The following is a 27,619-nucleotide window of genomic DNA, read 5'->3' on the forward strand; positions in this document are numbered from 1 at the left end:
GCACTATACATACATACATACATACATACATACATACATATATATATATATATGTGTGTGTGTGTGTATTCAAAATCATCATATTTCCAGACTCAATTTAGCACTACATAGTATGCCCTTGAAATAAAAGGTCACCTGCTTTATTTGGATACGAAGTTCCCTTCCAGACAGCATTAAAATAAAGACAAGAGTACACAGACAAAATCCAGTATAATTCATTTCTGACAATGAAAATTCCCTCCATACTGTTGCAAAATTCCTTCTACTGAAACGGTTTTGCTACAATAATAAAAAGCATACATTACATATAAAAGATACCAGTGTACTAAAAGTGACAGAAGTGGACTAGCAAATCCTTCAAAGCACATATTATATAACTGACTAGCATTTAAAAACATTTCTCTTATAAAATGTAGGTCATTTACATTTATAAATCTGTGTTCTTTCTAAAGCAGTGATGACTGTGTTCAAATAGCTATGCCACACTCTACCATCCAATACCTAGTCAGTTCAAACTATAGTAAGTTTGACACCTTAATAACTGAATAAACCCATTTCATCAGTTGAGGATAACTCACACTTAAAAAATAAGCACGTAAAATGAACGTACAACTTGTAGAGTCACTATTTAACTGTATATGAATTATGAAGAGAACTATTCCTTTATATTGGAGCCCCAAGTCACATCAGGTCAGTATCAGGACTTAAGGACTCTGAATTAAAGTACAAGAATTGTCAGGAATCAGCACAGAAGCAGAAAAGTATCTCTCTTCCTTTAAAACTAAACTTTTGCAGTCTTCCTCATCTCGCAGAAGTGCAGTAAAGCCATTCATTTCTTACTGAAAGCGTGTACAGACGAAGTCATAAATCTAAAGCCTGTCTCCTCTGTGACTGAAATTGTGCTGTGTAAACAATGTTATATACTCCAACAGGAGGACAGTTGAATTTATTTATAAAAAATGATTAAGAATATTGATTAACTCAAACAAGGCTATTTAACTCCAAAACTATTTTTGGAACTATCCTTATGCTACTTGTAAAGTTAGCACTGTCATGTATTATTGCTTACATACAGTACAACATCATATGCCTTCTAACATAAAGCAGTACTGTGATCAGTTTGTATATATTTACAGCATTTTTGTGGGGGTTTTTTTTAAACAAGCTATAAAAACATTACATACTTTACAGACAATACAGATTTCCACACTGGTACTCAATTCAAACAAATGGAATGCATAACAATAATAAACATCATAAAGGAAGACTGACATAAGTCCTTGATTGTCAAGACACATTTATATTTATATATAAACTCTAACTGTGCAGAATCAAAGATTCAATCATAGGTACATCCTTATTTGATAAATCATATTTACAGCAAGATATTGCATAAAAAAATAAAATAATGTCGTTTACACAATTTTACCTTTCCATCCATTGGATTAAGGAAAGCAAGAAACAACTCTTAGAAATGTTTGCTCGCCTCAATTTGTGTATCCTAAGAAAAGAAATAGTTTTTAAAAGGAAACATAAGGTTTTTATATGCAGAGTATAACAAAAGCAACTATAAAATTTATTTCCCTGACTTAAAGCAATTTAAAACTGAACAAAAGTTCAAATTTAAACTTAAAGGTGTTTTTCATTAACAGTAATACTTTCTTAGTACAAGTTCTTTGAAAAAGTGAATTCTAGTTTAATGTGTTACATGCTTAACATAAACATGCACCAACATAAAATGAATGAACTTTCAAAATTACAAGGCTTCCATTTAGTAGAACTTTTAACACTAATAAAGCATAAAATTATTATTTTGCCTCAGTATTGACCACATAATTTGAAAGTCCACAAGTGTATTGGTACCAACTCAAGTAACCATAGCACAAGCATATGTCTCCCTGCTAAAGTTTCCAAATGTATTCCAGGAATATTAGGAATTTCCCTGCAATTTGTAATGAAGTTAATTTAAAAAAAAAAAACTAACAAGAAAATTCAGTTTGCAAATTTACATACACAGAATAATGAAATACTGCAAAATTCAAAGTAGATTATTTGGGTCATTTTCAACTTTTTGCTGCACATGAGGCTAACTTAAAAATAATCAAAACAAGCACAGAATATATTGTTTATATCCAGATTTTTCAGAGGGAAAACCAAACATTTTTGAAAAAGCCACAGTAGAACCCCATTAATGCACGGTAATGACTTGGAAAACCATTACAAATGACTGAATTTTGAGAAGTAGCAAGTGAGCAAGCAAACAAAGGCAAGAATATCACATCACAAAATGTACTTCGTTCATTTATTGCGACAACTGTAGTTAGTTTCCATTATACTACTTCAGAGTATACTAATAAATGTTCTGTAGTATACTTGGTTGAAGTAACAGACTTATTAAAGTGAGACTTCACTACAGTACTTTACTATTAATACTTTGCAGAGTCGGGAGAAAGCAGATTGTATGTGTAAGAATTAGGGGGTGCGTTAATTAGCAATCAGCGAATTAGAAAGATTTTATTGTATTTCCCCTTTATCACTGAACTGCTCCCTTTCTCCAAAACATTGACAACCTACAATATAAATATAAAAAGTAATAAAAATGTTAAACAACCATGAGTATTTTAGGGGTTGTTGTATTTTCTTCTTGCACCATAATTTTCCCATAGGCAACACCAGGAAACACACAGGACCATGAAAAAATTCATTTTAAAGTCTGATTTAAATTCTTCATATTACTGTTTATAAGACCAGTGTATAGTAGTACACAATTCTATCCTCCTCTTCAAACTTTATCATTTATGATTAACTCACTCTCAAACCAGTACAAGAAAATGTAGATGCTTACTAATATACCATTGCAAGCCAATTCCTTCATTATTAGTTATAATCGTGGTAAAACATAACAAAGGACTAGTGCTCAAAGGGACACTGTCAAGTAATTTAGGCCCCAAATACTATCTATTTAAAATTATTATTGTCTGGGAGTAAATGCCCTAAATTTTCTAAATATATGTTTTTCATTTATCCTTACTCTGTCACAGAAAAAAACAGCCATAAAAGATTCCACCTTACACGCGCACACATCCACACCTTTCACAACTTCTAAAATAATGTAAGAGCTTCTACTGTTGGCTTGCTGGGATATAAATGCTATTCCCAAAAGTGTGCTGGCTTAATAATGCTGGTACATGAACAATGTAGCGAAGAAAAAGTCATTTTCATTTTTAGTTCTTTCAAATACATAGGGGGCCCAGATGAGAATAAACATCTGCCAGATCAAAAGGGGGGAAGCACGTACATATGTGTGTGTGTGTGTGTGTGTGTGTGTGTTAGGATGTAAAACAATAAAACATGTTGAAGGGAAAAATATTTTTTTAAATGATGAACTTGTTAAAAATACAGGCTTATCTAGAGAGGGAAATTTACTGGCAGAACAATACTGGTATAACTACAGCAACAAAATCATATTGGAAGAATTCTGCTGGTAAATTTCTCCAGGTAGAAAAAGCCTAAGTTTCCACGGATTAACTACTAGTACTGCCTCTATCTATATGTATAAAGTAAGTCTACAAAATAATCACCATGGGACAGAGTGGGGACTTTACATCTTGCCCTACGTCACAGAGCACAGCTGTAATACCCCAGGAACACACCAGAGAATGAACTGTGACCCTGGGAACCACAATTCCTCCTCTGGGGAGAAGCAAGTTATTTAACCCATTGTGTGAAACACCTTACTCACCACTATGCACAAAGTTAACTATTCTGGCTAGTGTGCAGAGAGAGTGGAGCCAAGGTTCTCTCCCCCCCCCCCCCCCCAGCCACTTTCTCACAACAGAGTATCAGCAGAGTAGCCCCTGCCCTCTCCAACATAGCCAGTCATCAATCTGGCAAGGACCGAGTAGGCCTTACTCCCTCTTATTTCCCTGTGTGTCCAACTAAGTGCTGTAATAATCTAGCCCCAAGGGAATTTTCTTAAAACAATGGTAAATAAATGGACATATATTTGCAATGGTGGGATATTAAACCAAAGATGCCGATGTAGATCTAAGGGGACAGTGAAAGCTAGGATGTGACGGAAGTAATATTTAATGGAAATGAGATATCTGCTTCATGATAGGCTGTTTCTTGTTGTGAGTTAGGTGCCATACACGTGTGTATGTCTATGCACGTAGGACAGGAGACTAAAACAATAATGTAGAAAAAATTCAAGGGACACAACCAGGTTAAAAATATTCTCTTAAAGATGTTTCCTTATGTATCACTAATATTGTACAATGATTTCGCTTTTCTCTCTTGATGTTTATTTTTCTACTTAACTCAGGGCCAAATCTTCAGACCTGTTACTGTAAGAAAGTGGTAGGGTATATAACCCCTTGCAGCATCATAAAACAGCTGCACATTGGGCCAATGAATCCTAAGAATAGTTAAGGCCATCACAGGGCAATAAGAATCTGGTCTCACTGTATACAAATGAGTTATGCAGGAAGCTCATGTAAACGATCTCCCTGGCCACTTGAGGTGCAGTCTATGGATTCCAGATGAACTTTCTTCCTAAAATGGGCCCAACGGAGTTACTGCAGCTACGATGATGCAAAACAATAATATGTGGTTAGTATTTTGGGAATGGGTAAGTTGCACTCTCCCACTCCTCGAGTCTGCTGGCAGGGGAGGGTGTTCTTCAGTACGATGGGGCTCAACCTCCTCTCCGAGCTGATGGTTTCATTTGAGAGATGTCAGCCAAGGACAGTGCTGTAAAGGGATGTATGCATCCTTATCTGTATCCCCACTTAATGGTTAATCAACCCACAATATTAGGTTTAAACTGCCTTAAACTACCTGACCGTGTATCCTCTAGGGAAAGGTGCAAAAGAATGAACATAAAGTTCAAAAATTTAAAATTGTTAACTTAAACTATACAACACATTTATGTTATTCCAATTTCACCACCTTAAAAATGCACACAGAACTATTTATCGTACCTTACTGTATACTTCAAGCCAAAGTACTATTAAAAAAACATATTCATGGTACAGGGATAAAGTTTGCAGTTTATTTATACTGTGAAATGCAACAAAAGCTTCTGATCATTCATCTATACTGAAAAAAAATTCTGTTCACTAGCATTAGTCAACAGTTTTGGTTGGTAAAATTGTAATGAACATTGTTCATTAAGAAATCGCTAAAAAGATATGCAATTAGAAGGCCCACTTCTTCAGCTTATTGGGATGCTTTAGTATGTTTAATTATCTGAATTGTCAAAGTTCTAGATAGAGAAAATTAAACCAGTTTTTACAGAAGCTAAGAAATTCCAATCTCATTTTATATTAAAAATATTAATCAGTGTTGTATGAGATGATAATGATGCAGCCATATCAGACCTAAAAATCTAAAATAGTTTTTATTCTTTGAGAAATCAAAAAATATCAAATAGAATCTAAGTGCTCTTTGTTAATCACTGTGAATATGCAGGGTAAAGTACAATTAAGCTTTAAAATCTTGGAATACACAATTTGTGTAAGCTTTATGTAATCGGGAATGTAATCTACAGAGTATTTTAACTAAAACTTCAAAATCTTGATATCTGCATGTGAAAGAATCAAAAAGTTATGTCTAGGTTCAACTGTACAAAGAAATATGCAACACACTTCAGGACTGAAGTAAATGCATTAGCAGACATATATTTTGCTAAAAAAGTTTTTAAAGTATTTTAAATTAATTAGACTTTTAAATAATGGAGTTAGTCTATCAGAATTTATTATTACTTTTTTCCTCCAAAACACAGCTCAGTGTAATGCAAAGCAAAAATAAAGGGCATATGGCATATACTTCATTTTAAGAAAGAGGGAAGAAAGGGTATTTCTATAGAATACACCAATGTGGTTTAGCCATAATCGCTTGACATTTAAACTTTTAGTTTATTCTGTTTACTATATTTAGGTTCCCTACTGAAGAGCAATGACTACACTGACAAGCTTAGAAAATGACAATATGACAATTACTGTTCTCCCAAGAACGTACAATGAAACCAAATAGGAAACTAGTATGGGAGGAAACCTTACCTGGGGTTTTTTGTTTTGTTTTAAATTTAAGTGTATGTAAAAGAGCAAGTTTCTGGTCTCGAACAAGTGAGTAATAAACTGCCTTTTATAGGGGAGACAACATGTAAGGCAGTTCAATGACTGGTGGACTAACCAAAAATGAAGTTATTGATCTTGCTATATCAGCTTACTTTTGTTATAACACAACGTTCTTAAAAGCTGTACAGCACTCCATCTTATACAGAGCAACACCACTCTTGACAGATCTGTTCTAAAGTGCCAATATTATTTACAAAGATTTTCTTAGCCAAAAGTCTGGCCCGTTGTGGCATCAGGTGAAGAAGTCATCCCAGCTCTATTATCATTTACATTCACCAAGGGAAATTCAGGGAATTCAGCACTTGTCCCTGGCCCTCGCAGGTTCACCTGTCCGTTGGCAGTGCTAAACTGAGGTGATATTCCAGCTCTTGCTCCATGGTATTGAGCTCTGAAGGGCTGCTCAAAGGAGCTCATTTGATAAGCCTGATGGACAGGCTGTGCCTCTGCTTTCTTCTGAGAAGTCACTTGATCCAAGAAGTCCTGTGTAGAGGAGGAGGAAGAATGATTTGCCTCATCACCTGAAAAGGGAAAAGAGTGCTGGGAATCAGCAACCATTAGTCCAAAATGAGACTTGTCTGGAGTTGTTCTTAATGGAGAGTTCATTCCCGATCGAAAGCTATTGACAGGTATAGAAGCATAGACCTGTTTGTCTATGGAAGAGAATGATGGCTGGTTTGTAAGAGTCTGGTTATCAGTCACAAAATTAAGGCTTGGGTTGTTCAAATAGGCATCATTTTGGCTAGTTCTGTCCAACGCTTGCTGTAGAAACTTTGAATATTCTTGTAACATACTGGCTTTATCTGATGAGGAAGCTTGAGAGCTTGTTCCAACAGTTTCAGACTGGGTGACCTCAGATACTTCAGAAGAATTGATTGATATACTGGAGGTCACCTCAGTATCTGTCACATTGAAAGATATTTCATGTTGTCCATTAGCCTTGTGGGAATAATGATCTAGTAGGGTTTGAAGCACCTCATCTGGGATGACATTTTTGTCATGGTTACTTTTAATTTCCACATTCAGTGCCTGTGAATCTAATATGGATGCTGTGGTACTTTCATCGATGACACTTGCTACAGCTGCCTGTGTTACTGAAGGTTGAGATGCTATAGTACCTACATTCAGGGCATATTCTCTACTATTATTACTAGCCGCTTGCAGATACCTCTTTTTCTTTAAAAACTGCATTGCGTCATCATAATTAGTGCTGCTGTGTACAGGTTTACTGGGTCCTTCCTGTAAAGTATCAACTTGGTCAATGTCAGCATTACCATCTGCGTCCAATAAACCTTGTTTATCCACAAGATCAAAGGCATACTTTGAAACCTTGTTCTCTTCATATGTAGATAAAGGTGAAATGGTCTGACTTTGCTCAAGTGGCTGTTTTAGACTTCTCTTACTAGTAACTTTTTTGAGAACCAGTTTAGGTGGGTGTATTTCTCCAGAATTTGCATCTTCTAAATGTGACCCACTGACAGAAGAATGTGGCATCTCAACAGCATATTCTGCCACCATATATTCATCCTTTACTTTAGCACTGGCAGAGTACAAAGGCAAGTAGTCATTTTTATCCTTCTTCTGTTCTGATTTATCTCCAATTTCCTTGTCCACAGACTTTACTTTCTCTGTTTTCTGCCTTTTCTTCTTTGGCAAGGAGCTGTCTTTCATCGGTGTAGAGAAGCCAGGATCTTCCTCAGATGTCAAAAGGCCAACTTTGGTGGCACTTCTATTAGGTTTCTTGTCACGGCTCTCATGGCACATACGTTTATGTTTCAGCACACGGTCAGTCCTGGAAAAGTACTGTAGAGGATATTTTAAGTTAGAGAAAAATATATAAATAAGAAAAGCCATCTTTGATTGTAAGTAATTTACTCGTTAATTCACACACAGTTCAGGCCACTTCAACTGAAGGCTGCCCTACAACATACATTCAGTTTGCATTAGTATAATTTTTTCTACATCGATTTGTAGGCTTGTCAGACTTCAAAATTTAGAGAAATTCTTATGTGTATTACTTTAGAATCAGGTTTGTTATTTCAGTTTTTAAAATGATGTGAATTATTTCAATTAACCATCTTACCTGCAAACAATATTCACACTGGTAAGGCTTCTCCCCACTATGAGTTCTCTTGTGCCTTTCCATATGATACTTCTGTATGAACCTCATACCACATTCATCACAGCGAAATGGTTTTTCACCTAAAAACAGTCATTATATTAAAATATAGTTTAAACAAAATAAAAACAGAAAAACATACAGTTATTCCATACGGTAACGTTGGCAAATATTACTAGCCTCTACTGGAAGTAACGGAGAAGAGGATTTAATATGCTCCTGTTGAAAAGGCAATCTGTGTTCGTTCATATAAGTCTCAATTTTCCCTAGTACTCACTAATATGTCAAGAATACCATGAAGGAAAGCAAAAAGGGAATATTATACCAAGAAATTCTAATTAAAAAAAAAAGGGGGAAATTTTAAGTAACCAGTTTCTATTTCCATCTCTGTTCCCTACGTGCAGATATGTACTGTAAATCCATCAAAGTGTTACCAAAGATTGCATGGACAGAAAAATATATTTCAAGATGAATTGTTGCCAAAAATACATATTTAGGACAATGAGAAGACTGTACTGATGACAAGGCCTACATTCTTTCACCTTCCTTGCACCATTTGACTCCATTTTCTAAAAAAGAAATTTAAATTTTCAAGATGTCAGTGGTTAAAAATGTTTAAAATATTTGTGTAATTTTCTATAGTTCTCCCTCTTCTTTCTCTCCATATCTGTATGAAAAGCTGAAATAATGGCCCTAAACAATTTAAGCATTTTGGTTTGATTTCTAGAATAGTTCCAATAATAAGTAAAAGGCACGTTCACTTGACCTTTTCTTTTTGTAATTAAATATAAAAACAACAAATCTCTGTAGTTAAAGTCATTCTGGCAAATGGAAATGGAAGTCTTTCCCTTTGTCACATTATTCATTTGTTCAGACACCATATTCTGAATGCTACTTCCACTCCAGTGCTACCTATACGTCTCGCCTAATTTGTTCTTATTTAAAAATAAACAAAATTTACAAAGATCCATTCACATTATAAAATAACCCTGATTATCTCTCTTTGTTTTAACTTTTGTCTTTTGCTATCTCCATTGTCTATGTTTGTCTGATGAAGCCTAACAAAAATCTACCTGTCTTGCAGAGTGTCTCTCTTTTACAGGAACTCACTGTTATTTAATGGAATTCACCTGAAGAGCAGGACATCTCTTGCATTATAGATGTAATATTAAGGCTTCAAGACTGTAGAATAAAGGCAGAAATCTTGTCTTTTTAATAACTGCAAAACAATCTGCAAAGCTATGGCACATAACTCTTTATGAATGAATTAATTAATTAATTACAAAAACAACAAGGAGTCTGGTGGCACCTTAAATAAATTTGTTAGTCTTTAAGGTGCCACCGGACTCCTTATTGTTTTTGTGGATACAGACTAACACGGCTACCCCCTGATACCTAATTAATTACACATATTCCCATATAAACTAGTTTTTTAAAAGGAAAAAATTACTGAGATCCTGGTATTTGTCCAGGAAAAAAGTTCCATCTTTCATAATGAAGAGAGACTCGGGCAAAATTAAATAAAAAAAAAATAAATTAAACCAGTATCATCTTGGCCAATTGGGTATTATAATACAGAGTGAATTCTGTATAGATGTAAATCTCTTCAGGAAATAGGAATTACAGTATCTAGACATAAATAATATAGCAGTCCTACCACTTCTCAATAACCATATCTAAGCCTCTGCATTTGGAATGTGGTTATCGTTTTGTTCTCCAATGTCAAACTTATTTATTGTTGATGTGACTGATTGTTCTTTTTTCTGAATATTTATTATGCAATCTTGTGATTTAATGAGATAGAAAACAGGGATTCTGCTGACAGCATCTGCCAAAGTGGTTTTGGTCCTGGAAAACAACACAATGTTTTTTATTGCAGACAATACTGGCATCCTTCCTTTGTTTCTAGAAGTAAGGTTTAGATTGTTCCACCCTTTCCATCTGAGGTTATGTGACACTGTGTTATCTGTTCTCATTATTACCAAGTTATGAATTTATTGATATTCAGAGGTATATTTTCCACTCAATATAGAGGAATTTAACCACATCCCAGTACTAATGTAAATGAGGGTGGCATGGCTAAAGCCTCATATAAGACACTAAAATTGTATAGTACTGCAGTTTTACGTCATTATTACTTAGAATTCCAAATAGATGATGCAGAATTAAAAAAAACTGTATACATTCTATGTAACCTTTCTTCCAATATCCATGTAGTGAACAGATTCTACATCTACTATAAGTAGCCTACTATTGAAGCTTACATTTTAATTTTCTGAGTATTATTATTCTTCAATTATATAATTAGACACACCTACAATAAAACCATGGAAATTTGATTCATAGAAACTAGAAAAGAAAAGACCTTTTTAGATCATCTTATTGTCTCTCTTGGTGACCCCATCAGCTACCACGGTTTCATCTCTCACCTTTATGCAGATAACTTCCAATGCCAGCTACTGAGTCTTGCATCTCCAGTGCTTCTCAGATACCTCCTCTTGGATGGCCTGTTGCCATCTCAAATTTATTCTCTCAAAAACTGAACTTATCTTCCATCCTGAGCGCTCTTTGCTGCTCCTTCCCCCCAGGCTCACAAGCTCAGTATCGTCTTTGAGTTCTCTCTTCCTCCTTCCACATCTAGTCTCTTGCTAACCTTTGTTACTTCTTCCTTTTTAATACTATCACCAAAATCTGGTTTTCTTCACTACCCACTTGCTCATAACGTGGTCATATCTTGTATTGAATATCATACGTTTCTCCTCTCTGGCCTTCTAGCCTCTCCAACTCCAGTCTACTCAGTTTAGCCATTATTAAAATGATCTCTCGATCTCTCTCCACTTTCACTGTAATCAGATCAGTACTTTCACACTTATTTATCTAGGTGTTTATACCACTTTTACCATACTATTGTATTTTTGCCTAACCTTCTACCTGCTTCTTGAATCAAGTTCAAAAACTTCACCTTTACCTTCAAAGCCCTAAAAATTTTGTCCCATCTATATTTCTGCTCTAGTTTTAAACTCCATATCACTCCCATAATTCCCTATCCTGCTTTCAATCCTTTTTCCTTGCTGTTTCCTTTTCCTGTTTCCTACCATTCCCAATTTTGTGCTATCACATTGTCCCTACTTTTGGAACAACTTCCTGCTTCTTGTCTACCAAATGTCCTCCCTACTGTCATTTAAGTCCCCCTCTAAAACCTAACTCTGGGGTTGGCGCAAAGGTGGCTTTGCCTCCCACATTTTGGCCTCCGCAGCCCAAATGGGAACACTAGAGAAAGCTCAAACTTATTTTAGCTTTAACATCCCTGTAGAAGTCATTCTGCCAACCCGTAAAGGCTGGAGCATAGAGTGCTCTGTTCACACGCTTCTCACCCCTAAGCATGCCCCAGGGGCTCCATAAATGGACTGTTGTAGAGCCCTTACACTGCTTTACTCTAACTGGGTAAGCCCTCGGCGGGGTGAGATGGGGAAATATGCTGATAGGTTACACTGCCAGTTATCTGTCCCCTTTACAACATTTGAAAAGTGTGAATGGGTCAGATCATAAGAGAGAATTTGGGGCCTTTGCGGGTATACACTAAGTATTCCTTCAAATCTAAACATTATTTCTGTCTAGATCTTGACTGGAAACAGCAGGAATCTTGATTTGAATAAACTATTCCCAAATGAGCTGCTACATCTAGGAAGATGATATTATTCAGCAGAGTGGCATAATGTTCTTCCAGATAAGATTAAGAAATGCCTTGTGAAGGTGAGTCTGTGAAGTTAATACCACGGTTAACTCTGGTTTAAATCTCTGTAAGGATGAGTATGTTAGAAAAGTATTAAAAATGTATCAGAAAATTCTTCTAGTCTTAAGATGATCTGATGCCTACTGTAAACCATTTTACAGAGCTGAAATCTGAACGTAGATGTTTTTGTAAAATTCTATCCAACTTCTGAACCCGGACACATTATGTGAATTGATAAGATCATTAAGACACAATCTTCTTCTTTAAACTAGGGAAAGAGTGAGGACATATTTTCCTTAACTGGGTTAATGAGTGGGAAAAGACTGCATATAGCAGGAAAGGAATAACTTAAATGGAATGTACAATATATTATGCAGGTTATTGATCTAAATCGTATAAAAGAAAAATCATCTCAGATGTTTTGGACATGTCTGTACTGGAGGTCTGTTAATATTAATTCTAAAATGTATTTATAAAGTGCAGCTACAAAGAGTAGTGAACAGGACGCTTAACAGTTATGCAAGCAAACCCCTAGGAAGAGCTTACAATCTAAACACAAAATTTAGACAAAGGAGTAGAAAAGGCAAGCAACATCAAAGCAGAGTGATAGAGCAATTATGTTTGGCAGATGTCTTGTTAGTCCCAAGACTATTTTATCTATTTTTTGAGGTAGACTTTTTTGTAAAATTCTATCCAACTTTTGAACCAGGACACATTATGTGAATTGATAAGATCATTAAGACACAATCTTCTTCTCTTAAACTAGGGAAATGTCTACTCAAAATGTGAAGTGAGCTGGATTAAAGAATTAGGACGTGAGGCTAGAACGCAGAGGTAGGGAGCTGGTGCAGAAATCTCCATCAGTGAAAACAAAGCAGAAGAGATTTGAAGAAAGCCTGTGGTGTTGTTCTCTTCAGGAGCCAGTGACCTAAGAACACCAAAGTAGTAGTCTACTTATGATTTTCCCTCCTCCCACAAATTGAATGTTGATTCTCAGTATCATTAGCAACAAGCAGAATAATAAAAATTACAACTAGCAGCTGCTCTTTATGGTTATCACCCTCTTCCCGAGTGTGGCTGTTTCTAGGTAACATGATTTTGTATTAATGCAACTTGTTAATTGCCTACACAGAATAAGGGCTGTTGAATGATGACTTCCTACCTTCTTTGAACAGTATTTAATTTGAGGCAATAGTTCCAAGAACAGAAACCATACCTACTGCTACTGGTTGGAGCACCTCTAAGTTCCCTGCTTTTACAAAGATATTAATGGGACTACTGACTGTGTTAGTGTTGTCTTCAGCAATCTTAATACAGGTAGTTGGAGAATGGATAAAAATCTTAAAAAGGCAAAAAAACATTCTGTTACTATTTAATCTTTTGAACACTGTACCAAAGTTGAAAAACAATATAGGATCATTTCACTAGCAATAAAGACAAATCAGACCCACTGCATTTGAGGGTTGGGAAATGAAGAAAACCAAAACTGTTTACAAAAGAGAAAGGGAGAGCTAGGCAGAAATACTTCCCATGGATTCTCACCCTTTACAGACTATAAAGAATCTATGGCAGTACTGAAGTTGAAGTCCAAGGAAAATACTTTTTTTTCCCCCCCCCAGAGTAAAATCATGGAGACAGTATTCACCTTCTAGCCCTAGAAGGCAATCTTAAAATGTAAATTATTTGGAAGATCCCAGTATGCAACTGTTGAATAGCATACCGCAACACTAGACAACAATTTAGGACCAGTGGTAAAGAATACCATATCTAAATTAAAATACAGAAGGATTTTTAGGTATGTAGACTGTAAGGAGCCAAGCTAAAATTGGGGCAGGACACCAAAATCCACAGATTATAAAGCCAGAAAGGACCACTGTGATCATCTAGTCTGGCCTCCTGTATAACAAAGGTCCAGAGGTTCCATCACTACATTTTCTATTTATTTACTAAATGAACTTTAGAAAACTTTTTAAGACAACCAAAAAAAGTTCTTTCCTTTTTTTCAAATAAGCCATATAAATATAATAATCACAGCTCACTGGGACTTGTTAAGATTGCAAGGCAGCCCCTACTGACTGCATGCTCAGTAAAGCAGAGAATTACCCCAGTGGAGATTGTCCTAAGCACTCATTTAACTGTCATCTGGGAAACACCAGTGTTCTAATGGTGTTAGAATCCTCTATTGCAGTTCCAAGAGAAAATTACCAAACTATGCAAGTCAGTAGGAGGCTGAGGAGAGGGGGAAAATATTTTTCCAAAAGTTCAGCAAACAGTAAGGTTAATTTGTTAAGACTGCAGTTTTTTTCTCTTATACACAAAAGACTAACACACCTATTCAAGAGTTGCCATAAACAAACAAACCAACACTAAAAGCAACATAGCAGCTTTCTCTCTAGGGCTGGAAATGTTGAATTTCAAAAATACTGTACTAGTGACATTTATATAATGCTTGTACTTAGCTCATTTTCGAAGCTATCTACAGGGAATAATCTGCAGAAAAAATGATTTTGCAAAATGTGACAACATGTAAACCCTTTCCTGCTTTCTTTTTTCTTTTTTGGGGGGGGGGGGGGGGTGTGTGATCCATTCTTGACAAGAATAATATCTACAAAGAGTGAAGGCAGCAGTTTCTCCAGAGTGAAGTTCACCAATTCAGAGCCAGAGGAAAAACTAGGAATAGAGCAAAGCCATTGGACAGAAAAAGAATGTGGGACTTTTCTGTGGCTGACTGGCCAAAGGAAACCTACTAAGTCTGGATTCATGGCAACATAAGACACAGAAATCCCATTAACAACAGGGTACTTGTGCATGTAACTCTCTGTACACTGCTCAAAAATTCATTTAGCAGAGTTTTTAACTTTCTCAACTTTCATACACACACCTTCACATTAGTAGCATTCATATCCATTTAAATGCTACAGCCAAGAAACACTGTGCACATTCACCAGCTCTGCTTTTCTGTAAAAGAGGCTGAGAAATTGGCATCCAGTCCAAAAGGACCATATCACAAAATATTTACAGAGGGATTGAAAGGCCATGCACCAAAATGCCAAAAACCCAATAAAGCCAAACCTGTTAGAGAATGTGGTTTTGCACATTGCAATAAGACAAAAATAAACAAATGCGCATAAACTAACTCTCATTTGTTTTAAAATTTGGGCCTTATTTGACCTATTATATATATACATATAAAATATTTTAAAATATATTAGAATATTTCTGCATTAAAACTTTTAAAATAGAGTGAAAAGTAATGCTGATGCTAATACCTCGAGGGTTAGGCATTTTGGCCATTACAGTCCTGATAGTTTTCCTTTAATTCAATAGGAAATAAGCAATTTTCTAAGCTCTGAAGACCCTAGTGAAAAAGTCAGTTTTATATGACAAAAGAGAAGATTGAAAAAAATCATGGGTTGTTAAACAAACTTTATGATTTGCCACTGTGGGACTATTTTAAGAATAATACTTAATTCCCATATTTTCTCACTACAGTTTACACTCACTTTGCAGCCAAAGAAAAGAGAAGCAAGGCTAAAGCACAGAACTAAAATCACTTCTAAATATTTTGTATCATATATGTTAAAATCAAAACAAACTCCAACAGGATATTAAGCTGCACACTTATTATTGGAAACCTGGCCTGATTTGGGAAACAGTTCTTTAAGCACGCCAATAAAGATACTCAAGGCACTATACTCACCAGTATGAATCTTCTCATGTCTCTGTAGCAGGTACTTCTGTATGAAACGCATGTCGCATTGACTGCACTGAAATGGTTTTTCACCTTGAACAATATAATTCCACATCCATAAGTTAATAACTACAAACTGTTGTTTCTGATGATAACTTTGAGGAATAAAATAGTTGTCTATAAGAAACCAGCATCTGAGCGAATTCCAAAATAGTCTAATACCAAAAAATTTATCCCTACTAACTATATGGACTTAAAAATTCTCCCCATGAGTCACATTAACAAAAACATGGAGGAGTTGAAGCTGAAATGGCTGTAATTTCCTCAAGAACAAAATCAATCATGATGCTGGCATAAGTCTGCATTTTGGGTTCCGGCAAGCTATTATAATGGTAAGTTCCGTTTTCATTTCTCCGAACCAGAGATACCTCATCAGGCAGATAAGCATCTAGAGCACATTTTACAAAGGGGTCAATTTTGGCACTTAGGCTACAAGTCAACCCATTACTTTCTGATAAAGAAAGAAAAGAAACCTTGTAAACAGTTATATCCTCAGTTTAATGAACATATGTTGATATTTTTTCTGGTATTCTTTTGACACTTTGGTGCATGGAATCACTAAGCTTAGATGCCAAGTAACCTACACTCTTAGAACTGAAATTCGCATAGAGCTGAAAACAATTTTACTGTGAGTAAACAGATCTTTATATAGTAGAAAAGACAAGTGAAGTTAAGCAGTACCTGTATGAATGAAGACATGTCTCTGTAAATGGTAGTTGGTTCTAAAGGCAGCATTGCAATGCTCACAAACATGAGATTTGGGGGTTTTCAGACCAAGTGATCCATCCTCATTTATTGTAAGGATCTATTTTAAAAAAAGTAAAATTTGTTCTCACACTACCCACTAAAGATGTTTTATTAACTACAAAACAAAACATAAAATAAATTTGTAATGCAGAAAATTCAAATATTTCAGGTAAAAATAGTGCTAACTTCTATAAATCTACACCGACAGGATTTTGGTTTTACATTTGCAACAACCGCCTGTTCCAAACTTGTGTATCATCAGTTGTCAAGAGATATTTCCACCTGCTGGAGACAAAAGCAATTGATGGGAAAACCAGCTTACAGCTTCCCTATTCAGAGTGGAGTCACTTTAAATGTCAGTGTTTACTTTCTCCATCTGTTGGGAAGGAGGTAAAGTAACCAAATCATCTTTGGCACAGCACCACGGATGATCATATTTTAAAGGATAAGTGGAATGCTGTATGATCTTTGTGGAAATAAAGCAAGAATGTATGATTGTCAAGATGTATAAAAGCTTATCCCTGAGTAACCACATAACCTGTCTGCTACTGCACATCATAGCTAAAAATAAGACTGGACTAATAAAACTGTACTCCTGTCCAGTTACATATAAAATGTCAGTACAGAAGTATCAAAGTAACTCTTTAATTGTTTAGTTATTTTCCATTCTATTCCCTTAGCCTTGCTTTCTAATTCTTTGATATAATGTCATGGTACAGTATTTAGCAGGCTTTTATATCACTTTTGTATGCTAACTGGCCACAAGACAACCTCTCCCAATATTCTGTAATGTGGAGATAATAAAAAAACAAAAACAAAAAAAACCCCACCTTGGACCCCTCCTAACTCGTTCATCTTACAGAGCCCTTCCACACTTAGTGTATCCCTTGAGACGATCTCCCTGCCAAATTCAGCTTTCTACTTTCAATAATTTTGATGACCATAGTAGATTTTTTTTTAAAGTTGCAAGAATTTTTTAAAAACTAGGGAAAGTTCATTTCCACACCCCATTTGATACAGCTCAGTACAGTTTTGCTCAAACTTGCCCCAAAATAACACCATTGGGAAGAGACCAGCAGGAAAATGGCAGCCCAACAAATGAAATTTTCAGAAAGTTTTAGGTGACCGAAAACAGTGTTATAATAATGTGTTATAACGGAATAATCTCAAATAAATAGTGATTAGCTCTCTAACTATAAAAACCGAAGAGGAAAGCATGCTGTCACTCTAAATAGCCAGCATATTTTAACAGAACAAGCAAAAGAGCCATTCCATTGCTCTGCGATCGTTGATAAACTCAGTATTAACTGTTATTATAGGACCTACTTTGAAAAATGTTCCAATTTTACCTGCTCGTTCTGCTACAGCAGACTTCACAGACAGTTTAAGCTCTGATCTAGCACACACACTTGAAACCAATGGGATTACTCACATGTTTATCTATAAGCACATTCATATGTTTGCAGGGGCCTTACAGACATGTGAAGTCCCATGCTTATAAAATTATGTTCTGTAACAATATGCTACTACTTAAACTGACGCTGTCAGATATAAAAGTATATTTTATAAAACAATTAAATTTTATCACATGTATTATGTATATTATTGACATTTTAAAATAACCGCTGAAAACAGAAAAAATATTTCATATTCCTCCATTTTTCCTCTAAATTCTGGAATCTTTTTAATTAACTGCATTGTAGCTCCTCTTAAATGAAAAAAATCAGTTTTGCCAATGCGGTTTCACCAAAATGTAGTCCAAAAAATAATGGGGGTAAAAATGAATAAAAACTGTAGATTTTTCAAGTAGACAATTAATAAAAGGAAAATAGTACTGAAAATATTTCAATGTATTAAGTGACCTCCACACTTAAAACCCAGCTGTTGGATTGACAGCAAATCAAGACCAATATGCTGGGATTATGCCATGCCAATCCTTCTGCTCTTCCTGCCCTTCCTATTCTTATGGGCCAATAAAAGATTGATACAAAACCTGCTCAAGGATTTTCCTCAACGTTTTTCAATCCCTCTTCATCTCAAAAGAATGGAGCAGGCAGACAGGGAGATAGAGGAAGGAAGCATACATGAATGCCCATGAAGTCTTCTATAAGAGGGACACCCACCTCTCCCATCAAACAATACTCCCACAGATGTGGTCTCTGAGGAGAAAGGGTGAGGCATTCAAGCTGGATGCCCTTCATTATAAAAGAGAGAGGTGTGCTGCCATCAGGGACCCAAGAGCCTGGAACTTGCTCCCAAACTCTGTCTTAAATATTTATAATCTGTCAGCCCTTCAGGCATGCCACAAACGCCATCTATCTAAGAAGATTTGTGGGGAAGGTTATGGGATAGGTAACCCTGGGAAAAATGAAAAGGCTTGTTTTGTTTCAGGAGGGTTTTTTTGCACGGGGGGGGGGGGTAGAGAGGGCAGAGGAGATTTGCTGCTTTAATTTATTTGCTGGCTGGGCTGTTTCCTGAATACACTTATTTTTATGCTATTGTGTGGTCCTCTTTATGGGACTGTGATTTTACTTAATTGCTACAGCACCCGAGTGCTTTATTTTAATTGTTGCATAAATCCAAATAAAATAAATAATTAGCTTGGGTTTTAGTAGAAGAGGGCAAAACATTGCTGCAGCCCCCATTTGGATAGCTGATCCTGTTTTTGTCTTAACAAAAACGTGCCCCTTTGATATAGGAAAATCTAAACTCTCAGACTGTCACAGGGCAATACCGTCCTTCAGGACCCCCTCGTGGCACTGCAGGCACTCCCTGCCTCAGTTTCTCCTCCCCAGGAGTTTCTGTGTCTCCTGGGGTTCATGTGGCTCAGCCCTCTGGCTGGATCACTCTAAATTCAATCCCTCTTGAGGTAACAAGTCCAAACAAAAGTCCCAAAATTAACAAAAGGTACTCCCTGTTCACAGTCCCTGCTGGGTTACCTTTCAGCCTCTCTCTCTCTCTCCCTCCTTACGCAGGAGTCCCCAGTTTTCCTCCTTGGAGCTAAGCTATAAGTTATAACTGTCGGACCCTAGTCAGATTCTCCCTCAGCTGGCCCCTTTCCCCCCTAATTAGTCCCCATGCTCAGAGGTCTCAGCAGCCCAGCCTTCTCTTGCTGATGTCTGCCCAGCTATGAGGGAGGAGAGAGCATTTATGCTGGTCTGCATCTCCCAGCTCATCCTCAATTGGATGGATGACAGGAGAGCCTGGCCCCACCTCTCTCCAAGACTCCCCGCCCTTAAAGACACAGTGACGGAATTTCCTTGCAAGCACTACTTACTCCTGGAACCACTTCCTTTCTATCAATATCTTTTAGGACAGTCCTTATATTCTATATATAGGACCATTCAAAATCTTAAAAGGCCATGCCATCTGGCAGAGTGGGCTGACCCCTATGTGCCACTACATTTAAAGGGCAGGCTACCCAGTGACACAGGCAGATGTGTAAATTGCTATATCCCTCTTGACAGTAGATCTGGAAAACAAATTCTCAAAATAATGCAAAACAGTTATTATGAGAACTTCTAACACAAATAAGAATACTACTCGTAAGGGAATTCTGTGCCAAAAAATTAAAAATTCTGCAAATTTTGTTAAAACAACACAATATAATCTCACTATTTTCAATTATTTGCTGACAAATATTTGGAAATAATTTACCAAAATAATTGAAAATTGTGAGATTATATTGTTATTGTGTTACTGTTATTTTGCCAAATAAAATTATGCAGAATTTTAAAAATTTTATTTTTTTGGTGCAGAATTTTTAAATTTTGGTGCAGAATTCCCTCAAGAGTACCAGGGTTCTGTGTGGTACAATTTGGTGCGTGCAGCTCGGTGGGGGGTCCAGGAGGGATCTGGATGCAAAGGGAGGTGTTGGGGGGTTCTGGGTGCAGGGGGAATAGGAATCAACAGGGGAGTCCAGGTGAAGGCAGTTAGGGCTCAACAGGGGGTATGGGTGCTGGGGGGGGTGGGGCTTGGTGTGGTGGCGGTCAGGGTGCAGCTGTTCAGGGCTCAGTGGCGTGGGGGTCCGGTTGTGAGGAGCTCCCGATGCAGGGGGTAAGGCTCAGCAGGAAGGAGGTTCGGGAGGGATCGGTGGGGGGGTTCTGGGTGCAGGGGGCTCCTGATGCACGGGGAGAGTGGGGTGAGGCTCGGCAGGAGGGATTTTGGTGCGGGGGGGTCCAGATGCACAGGGGTTGGGCGGACAGGGGGAGCAGCTCCCCGTACAGTAGCTGAGGAGTGATGGGACCAGGAAGGGGGGGGGGAAAAGGGTCACTGTTGGGGGAGTGCTTCCCGTCCATGCAATTCCCATGCATCTGCACACACACACACACACACACACACCCCACTGTGCCTCACCCCCTGCACCCAGCCCCTCCCTCCAACTCTCCACCCTCAGTACAGAGCTTCCTACAGCCAGGGGAAGTTTCTAGGGTTGATCTGACCCAGTGCCGGCTGCTCCAGGCAGGGGAGGGGGAACTCTGTCTCTGTCGTCGTCGTCCTCCTTCCCGTGCCCAGCCGGGACTAACATCCTGGGGCAGCCAGGGCATCCTCAGACACGCCCCCCGCGGTGACTTTCCTCTCCCCTGACTGCTCAAACAGACCCTGCCAGAGAGGGGTGAGTGAGCATTGGTGCAGCTTCTCTTTGGTTCCCCATAGAAACCATTTGTCTGCAGAAAAGCAAAGAGAATCTGCGCAGGGACATGTTTCTGCATGCGTGCAGCAGCGCAGAATTTCCCCAAGAGTAGAATATATACAAAGACACTTAAATTTTAGGAATGCTCTCTACCAGCAGGTTATTTTACTAAATTTATGGATGAACACTTTTTAAAAATTTTGAAAACTCATTTTAGATTTGTTTTTAAACTGTTCTCAATGCATAAGGCACACAATAATTCTCAGGATCATAGAAAGGTACAACTATTATTAGATGAACATAGTGCAATGATTTATAACTTGTCCACAAAACTACTGACTCATAATTTAAAAAAAATATATTTGGAAAGGGAACTGCCTGGAGAGACAGATGTTAAAGTATGTCAAAGGTTCATGTTGCTAAAAGGAGTTCAAAGAAACACACTATGAATGCCTTATATCACGGTCTTCTCTGGACTCTGGAAAGCTCCAAAGTTACATCTTTACTGTGCAAATAAAACAACTTCAGACATAACTACTTCAAATTCTAATGAAATCAGTCAAAGTCATAGCAAATCTACAGGTTCTTTTCAAGCTTGGTTTTTCCAAAATCCGTCTTACCTTTGCTGGTGAACGCTGTTTTCTTTTCTTCTTTTTCTGCAAATCTACTGGCTCTCGTATTTGTTTTTTGTCTCTCTTCTGTTGTTCAGATGCATCAGTAAAAGTAATTTCTTGCTTTACACTGATCTGTTAAGATACAAAGTGCCAGTTTCAGGTGAGGCTCTCATTACAAAAGAGCAATTTTTCATTTTCAGATGACAAACGGCTGAAACAAAGGCTAAGATTTTTTCTGAAGGGATTGTCCCATGGTTTCATTCTTTCAGAAATTTAACAAAAAAGGGAGTAATCAATATCTTAAATGCAGAAAGGAAATAATTCTATACAGATTTACAGTTTGCTGTACCTCTTCATTCATCCAAAAAAATTTAGGCTTTTCTTTCTGACCTGTAGTGTTTCCTTGTGACTCCTAGTGTATATCAAAATCTCTCATATGTGCATATAATCACTCTTCCATTTGTTTCCTACCTATATGACTTTTGCCTGTCGTATTGTCAATGCCAGGATTTAACAGAAACAGATTAATTTACTACATATTTGAGCTAAAAAAATTTTTTAAAAAACCCCCAAAATACAGAGAATGAACTTTTTTTCCATTAATACTTCTTGATCTAATATCAACTTTATTAAAGATCATATTCTTAAATGTTCCTGGTATGTTTTCTAAACTGCCCAACAATCTCTGAACTTCAGTTAAAAGGAAAGCCCTCTCAATGTACAGTGTTTTAACAAAACTCCAGTTGAAAAAGACCATTCTTTCTTTTTACACCTATATAATTCATCTTTTTAAATCACTGACATTTCAGTAAACACCCAAACTTTACAGTAATAATGCATTGTTTTCAAATGGAAGCCATTTTTATTCTCCCTATGGTGGATGGAAGACACTTTCTATTAAATATCAAGGAAGACATATATGGGCATCTACAAAGTGTTATATGTTTGACCTGCAGCATGAATGCAAGCAATAGCTATCAAATGCTAAATTTCTATATGAGATATACTTTAAAAACATGTACAGAAATGCTTCAGGTGGCAAAAGGAAATGTGCTTTGCATAAAACAAATAAATCATCCAGGCCCTTTAAATAATATTACTTATCCTAGTTTATATTTGCTCTTTAAAATGTATTATTGTGTGGTTTTTTAAGTGTTTAATGTTAACCAGTCAATTCATATAGTAACAAAAACAATATAATTATCAATTTTTGTATAAATAAATGCTTATTATAAAAATGAAATATAGCTGGGTGAAACTCACCTCAATGCAAATGACCTACAAAAGGTTGTAACACACTTTTAAAACCACACTTAAGCTCATGAAGCTTGGTTTAAATGATGTATAGGGCCTTGTGTCGGCCCTCTAACTGAGATGAATTTCACCCAGTCAGCAGCTAAAGACATTTTCATAAATAGCATCTATTATTAATAAATATTTTTATAATCAAAATGCAAACAACTCATTAATATATTCCTAACATAACACAACAACATTACCAAACCATGCTTCCTAAATGAGTGTGCAATATTTCATGAATAAAATGCTTACAGGAACATTGACTGCATACTGTAGCCCTTGAGGAAGTCTATCTTGAGCCTCCAGCTCATCATCATTTTTTACCGTCTCCTCATGGACCATGAGTTCATCATGTGAAATCATCTCTTGCTGTCGAAGCTCACTTTCTTGTAACACTTCATCTGTTGTAAGAATTTCTTGATGTGCCATAGTCCGGTCTTGATGCACTGCTGCTTGCCGTTCCCCAGATACTGAAGACTGGTCAGATACTGCACCCATCCCTACCATAGCCCTGGATGACTGCATTTGGTCTATGCCACCACATTTAAGAAATAATCCTCCAAGTTTGTCTTCAATATTCATGCTTAAGTGCAATAGCCTACAAAGAGAAGTATAGCAAGTGAATATCTACAAATGGGCAAGTTATTTAAAAATTTACTTGACATTTAAAAAAAAAAAAAAAGGTTTTACAAAATAGAGTCAACAACACATGCCTTTCTTGTAAGTACTGTCCAGGGATTTCAATACTTCATCTTTGTTGTAATAAGCTAAAGGAGATCAATCTCTCTCTCTCCCTCTCTCTCTCTCTCTCTCTCTCTCTCACACACACACTTTTTCAAATAGGTTGTGGTTGTCTTTTGACTACCAATATAAAGGGGTGATACAGTAGTTATATGAATTGATAGCCAAAAGAAACTTAAATACATCCCCTACCCTTTAAAGGAAGCAAACTGCTTCCATTTTTTCTTCTCTGCCTCTCTTCCCCATCCCCTCCCCACCATTTTTTGTGCCTGATCCCTCTCCTGAAAATGCCTCCTTTCACTGTGTTCTCTCTTCTCCACTTCCCCCTTTTTGTATGTGCTGTCTCTCCTGTCACCACTGCCCCAGGCTACCAGAACAGCTTTATCGTCACAAGGGAGAGGAAGGAGAATTTTTTGGCTCTTCTTGGGCTGCTGTTATTGCATGTGAAGGAAGGAAGAGGAGTAGTTAAACATACTTATAGGGGGGCGATCACCTCCACACCCACTCTGACACTAGAGCATGAGTCAGGGTGTATGGGCTTAGACACTGCCACCATTAATAGTGCAAAAACATAGTAGGAAATAGGCAGTAGTTCATCATGCTGAGGGGGAGGCTCAGCTCCACCTCAGTTAGGCTTTTTAGCTAATTAGGCTCTGGGTCAGTTCTGTCCCTAATGTTCTAATTGACCAATTAAATAGCCAAAGAAGCCAAACCATCTTGCCCAGCAGTACAGAAGGGCTCTCCATCATCCCCTAAGAATTACACTGTGATGCCCTACAGCCAATTTAACATCCTGCTACTCGCAAAGCATACATTCCATCCACAAACTTGTATCAAACAGATCAACATGTAAGGTTTAAACTTCAGTTTTCAGTTTAAAAATAGAAAATATGTCTCAAAAAACACTTGCAGTGATTGAGAAAAATAATGAGGATTCTGGATTTATCCTAATTTCTAGTGAAGATTTGTTCATTTCACAAACCCACCACACAATCTGGCATGAAGGGCAGACTTGCCTCAAGTGGGGCCCACGAGCATTTGATGTTAGGAATGTGGTCCATTGACAGAACTGAGTGGTGAAGATTACACATTACTCATCTGCATTATATCTGAGTCCAGACAGTACTATTGGTAGTCCTGATTCTTGTGAATATTCAATTCACTCAAGCAAATTAAAACAGAATTAAAAATGTAGCCAACATTACCATTCTCCAGCATTAATCTAGTCAAGACAGGAGAGGATCTGTGCCTGCGCTATCACACAAGAGCAAGAATCTCTAACTCCTTGAATACGTCAGAGAGGTGGCTAATTTTTGAGCTGTGCAGGATTGTCTAATAATCCTCCCCCTTTTCAAGTTCAACTGCTCAACAGCCAAGTCAAAAGAGTGAAGCATGTTGGATATTCAAGATAAAGTGGACCTTGTACCAGTAAACTTTTCACTGCTGGAAGTCCGAATGGATTGACTACTGATGTATTCACTCAGCTTGACCCTAAATATGTAGGGCATTGACATCGTTAAAAGATTTAATGATGTGGCTTCATTTGCTTTTTGGGAGACACTGAAACCCAAGCTTCTGCACATAAAAGGTCAAAGGTATTTATAAATGAATAAGAAAGTAAAAAGGAACCAACAACCTTCAAAAATGTGGAAATATGAAAATGGAGGAATACACTTGAGACAAAAAAGTAAAGACTGATACTCCCCAAATCTACAACCTAACCTGTGAGGTAGCTGAAGAACAAGGCCTTTGATGAAACTAGAGAAGAGAGACTCCAACACATTTGCATGGAATTAATATTCCACTGAGCAATACCATACAAAAAGGGCTTACAGACCCTTTGTATTTTTCCAGAATAGATGTCCTCCTAGATTTCAACAAAAATGTTGAGAACTGTCATGTTAGAAGGGCTCGGTACACAAGATTCCATAAGTGTGAATATCAATGATTCAGAGACAGATGTTCCTGCGAGATGCAGAAACCATAGTCTGTAGGAGCAGTTTCGGGTGATGAGGATCAACAATCTTTTGTCTTTACTGGGGAAGGTAGCAAAGTCTCTCTGCAGGCCAGCCCATGTGAATAATATAATAATAAATGGAGATATACCTATCTCATAGAACTGGAAGGGACCCTGAAAGGTCATCGAGTCCAGTCCCCTGCCTTCACTAGCAGGACCAAGTACTGATTTTGCCCCAGATGCCTAAGTGGCCCCCTCAAGGATTGAACTCACAACCCTGGGTTTAGCAGGCCAATGCTCAAACCACTGAGCTATCCTGCCCCCCAAGATTGGAAAGCAGTTGTCCAATCTTGCTGTTGTCAAGAGTCTGGAACAAAGTAAAAGTTCAGAACTTTCATATTTGATAAAATTTGCAAACAAATCTGTTTGTGGAAGGAAGCACATCTGGATCAGGTAAATGAAGGTATTCTAAGTTTCCAATCTCGTGAGGAGAGTTCCTTCTAACTCTGCCAATCTGTTTGCCAGTTCAGCTTTGCTGGATCTCATATACTGCTAGAGATATAGGATTTTGAGACCTTTTCATTTAACTTTCTGCTTCTAGTGCCATCCTTACAGTAGACCAATTACTACCTTCTATATACATAGTGGATATTCTAGCAGGGATTTTGCAAAGAAGTGATCTGGCACCAATGGAGTACTCAGCGCTAAAGGACAGTTGGTTGAATCTGTTCTGAAATGGTCTGCAGAAACAAAGTTCAAAATTTGGATCTACTGACTCTGGAATAATATTGAAGGAGCATTATCTTATTAAGTTTCTGATGCTCTTTCAAACAGTCTGAAGCCATCAAACAGAACTTGTATCAGACTGCCCCACTAAGTGTGAAAAGAGCCAATCTGAGGCACTAAGGGACAATTTGAAAACTTTATCCTGCTAAACTCGGTAGTTTTTTTCTGATCAGACAGTATGTGCTTGGGAGGGATCTAGTCAGAACAGACTAGTGTCTCCAGGGATAGTTATATAAGCAACTTTGAAGCCTTTCTTATGCATCATCTTCAGGGCACTTCTCTTCAAATGAAGGGACACCGACTCTTCAATGTTTAAAGCAGGGTTAGGTTATCTCACCTAAGTTAAAAAGTATTTCCAGTTGTCTGAATCACGTATCACCAAAGAAGAGAATGAGAGTTCACCCTTTTCAAGGGATGAAGTGCACCAGGAATGTCACCAATGATCCCAGGGAGAGAAACTGTAATCCATAGAAATTTTTTTGGAGGTAACTGGGGTTTCATGGCAGTAGGGTGAAATAGTAGTTCTCCATCAATGCTGCTGAAGGTTTTCTGGAGAGGACTTGCAACAATAGACCACAGTAATCCTAAAATGAGAGGGAGATGGTTCAGTTGAAGGGGGCAGGATGATCTTAGGCCTCCACATGGGGGATTTGGACTCAAAGAAGAAAAGTGAGAGGGGACCCAAGTCTTTTAAGGAGAGCTCTCGCGTGTAGTACACTCCATGTTGGAGGCAGGGGGCTCAAATTCCCCATCCAAATGATAAAAAGACTGTAGAGATATAGAGATACCTCTGGCTTAGTCTCAGTACCGTGTAAGCCATGTGAATGGGAGGGAGTGAAAGCCCTGGCTAAGGCTAGCTTCCTGGAAGGGGTGTGCCCAAAGTCCTTTAAACATGTCTGACATGAGGGTGAGGGACTCCAAAGAAGCTGAACAAGAGAAATTTTAATCTTTATCCCAGGTGCGGACTATGCTGAACCTCAATCAGGGTATGTCCTACTTAAGTCATCTTTTGCTGTGCTTTTGCTCCATGCACAGAAAAATCAGATGCACAATATAAAATGGAGAGTAACTGGCTAGGCAGTAGTACTGCAAAAAAGGATCC

The 27,619-nt window shown here is 37.5% G+C and overlaps 1 protein-coding gene across 1 annotated transcript in view; it reads right to left on the reverse strand.

The window, feature by feature from the left end:
* Positions 1-3,323: 3,323 nt before the first annotated feature.
* The window catches only part of ZNF148 (zinc finger protein 148), a 46,896-nt gene continuing 22,600 nt past the window's right edge, over positions 3,324-27,619 (reverse strand). The window contains exons 2-7 of the mRNA XM_024215837.2: positions 23,286-23,631; positions 21,741-21,866; positions 16,422-16,545; positions 15,690-15,773; positions 8,221-8,339; positions 3,324-7,940 (exon numbers count right to left, since the gene is read on the reverse strand). Of these exons, the coding sequence (XP_024071605.1) occupies positions 6,345-7,940; positions 8,221-8,339; positions 15,690-15,773; positions 16,422-16,545; positions 21,741-21,866; positions 23,286-23,615 (2,379 nt within the window). The 5' untranslated portion in view covers positions 23,616-23,631 and the 3' untranslated portion in view covers positions 3,324-6,344. The remainder of the gene's footprint in view (positions 7,941-8,220; positions 8,340-15,689; positions 15,774-16,421; positions 16,546-21,740; positions 21,867-23,285; positions 23,632-27,619) is intronic.

Source organism: Terrapene carolina, unplaced genomic scaffold (genome assembly GCF_002925995.2).
Source record: "Terrapene carolina triunguis isolate 2854851 unplaced genomic scaffold, T_m_triunguis-2.0 Scaffold62, whole genome shotgun sequence".
NCBI lineage: Eukaryota > Metazoa > Chordata > Testudines > Emydidae > Terrapene > Terrapene triunguis.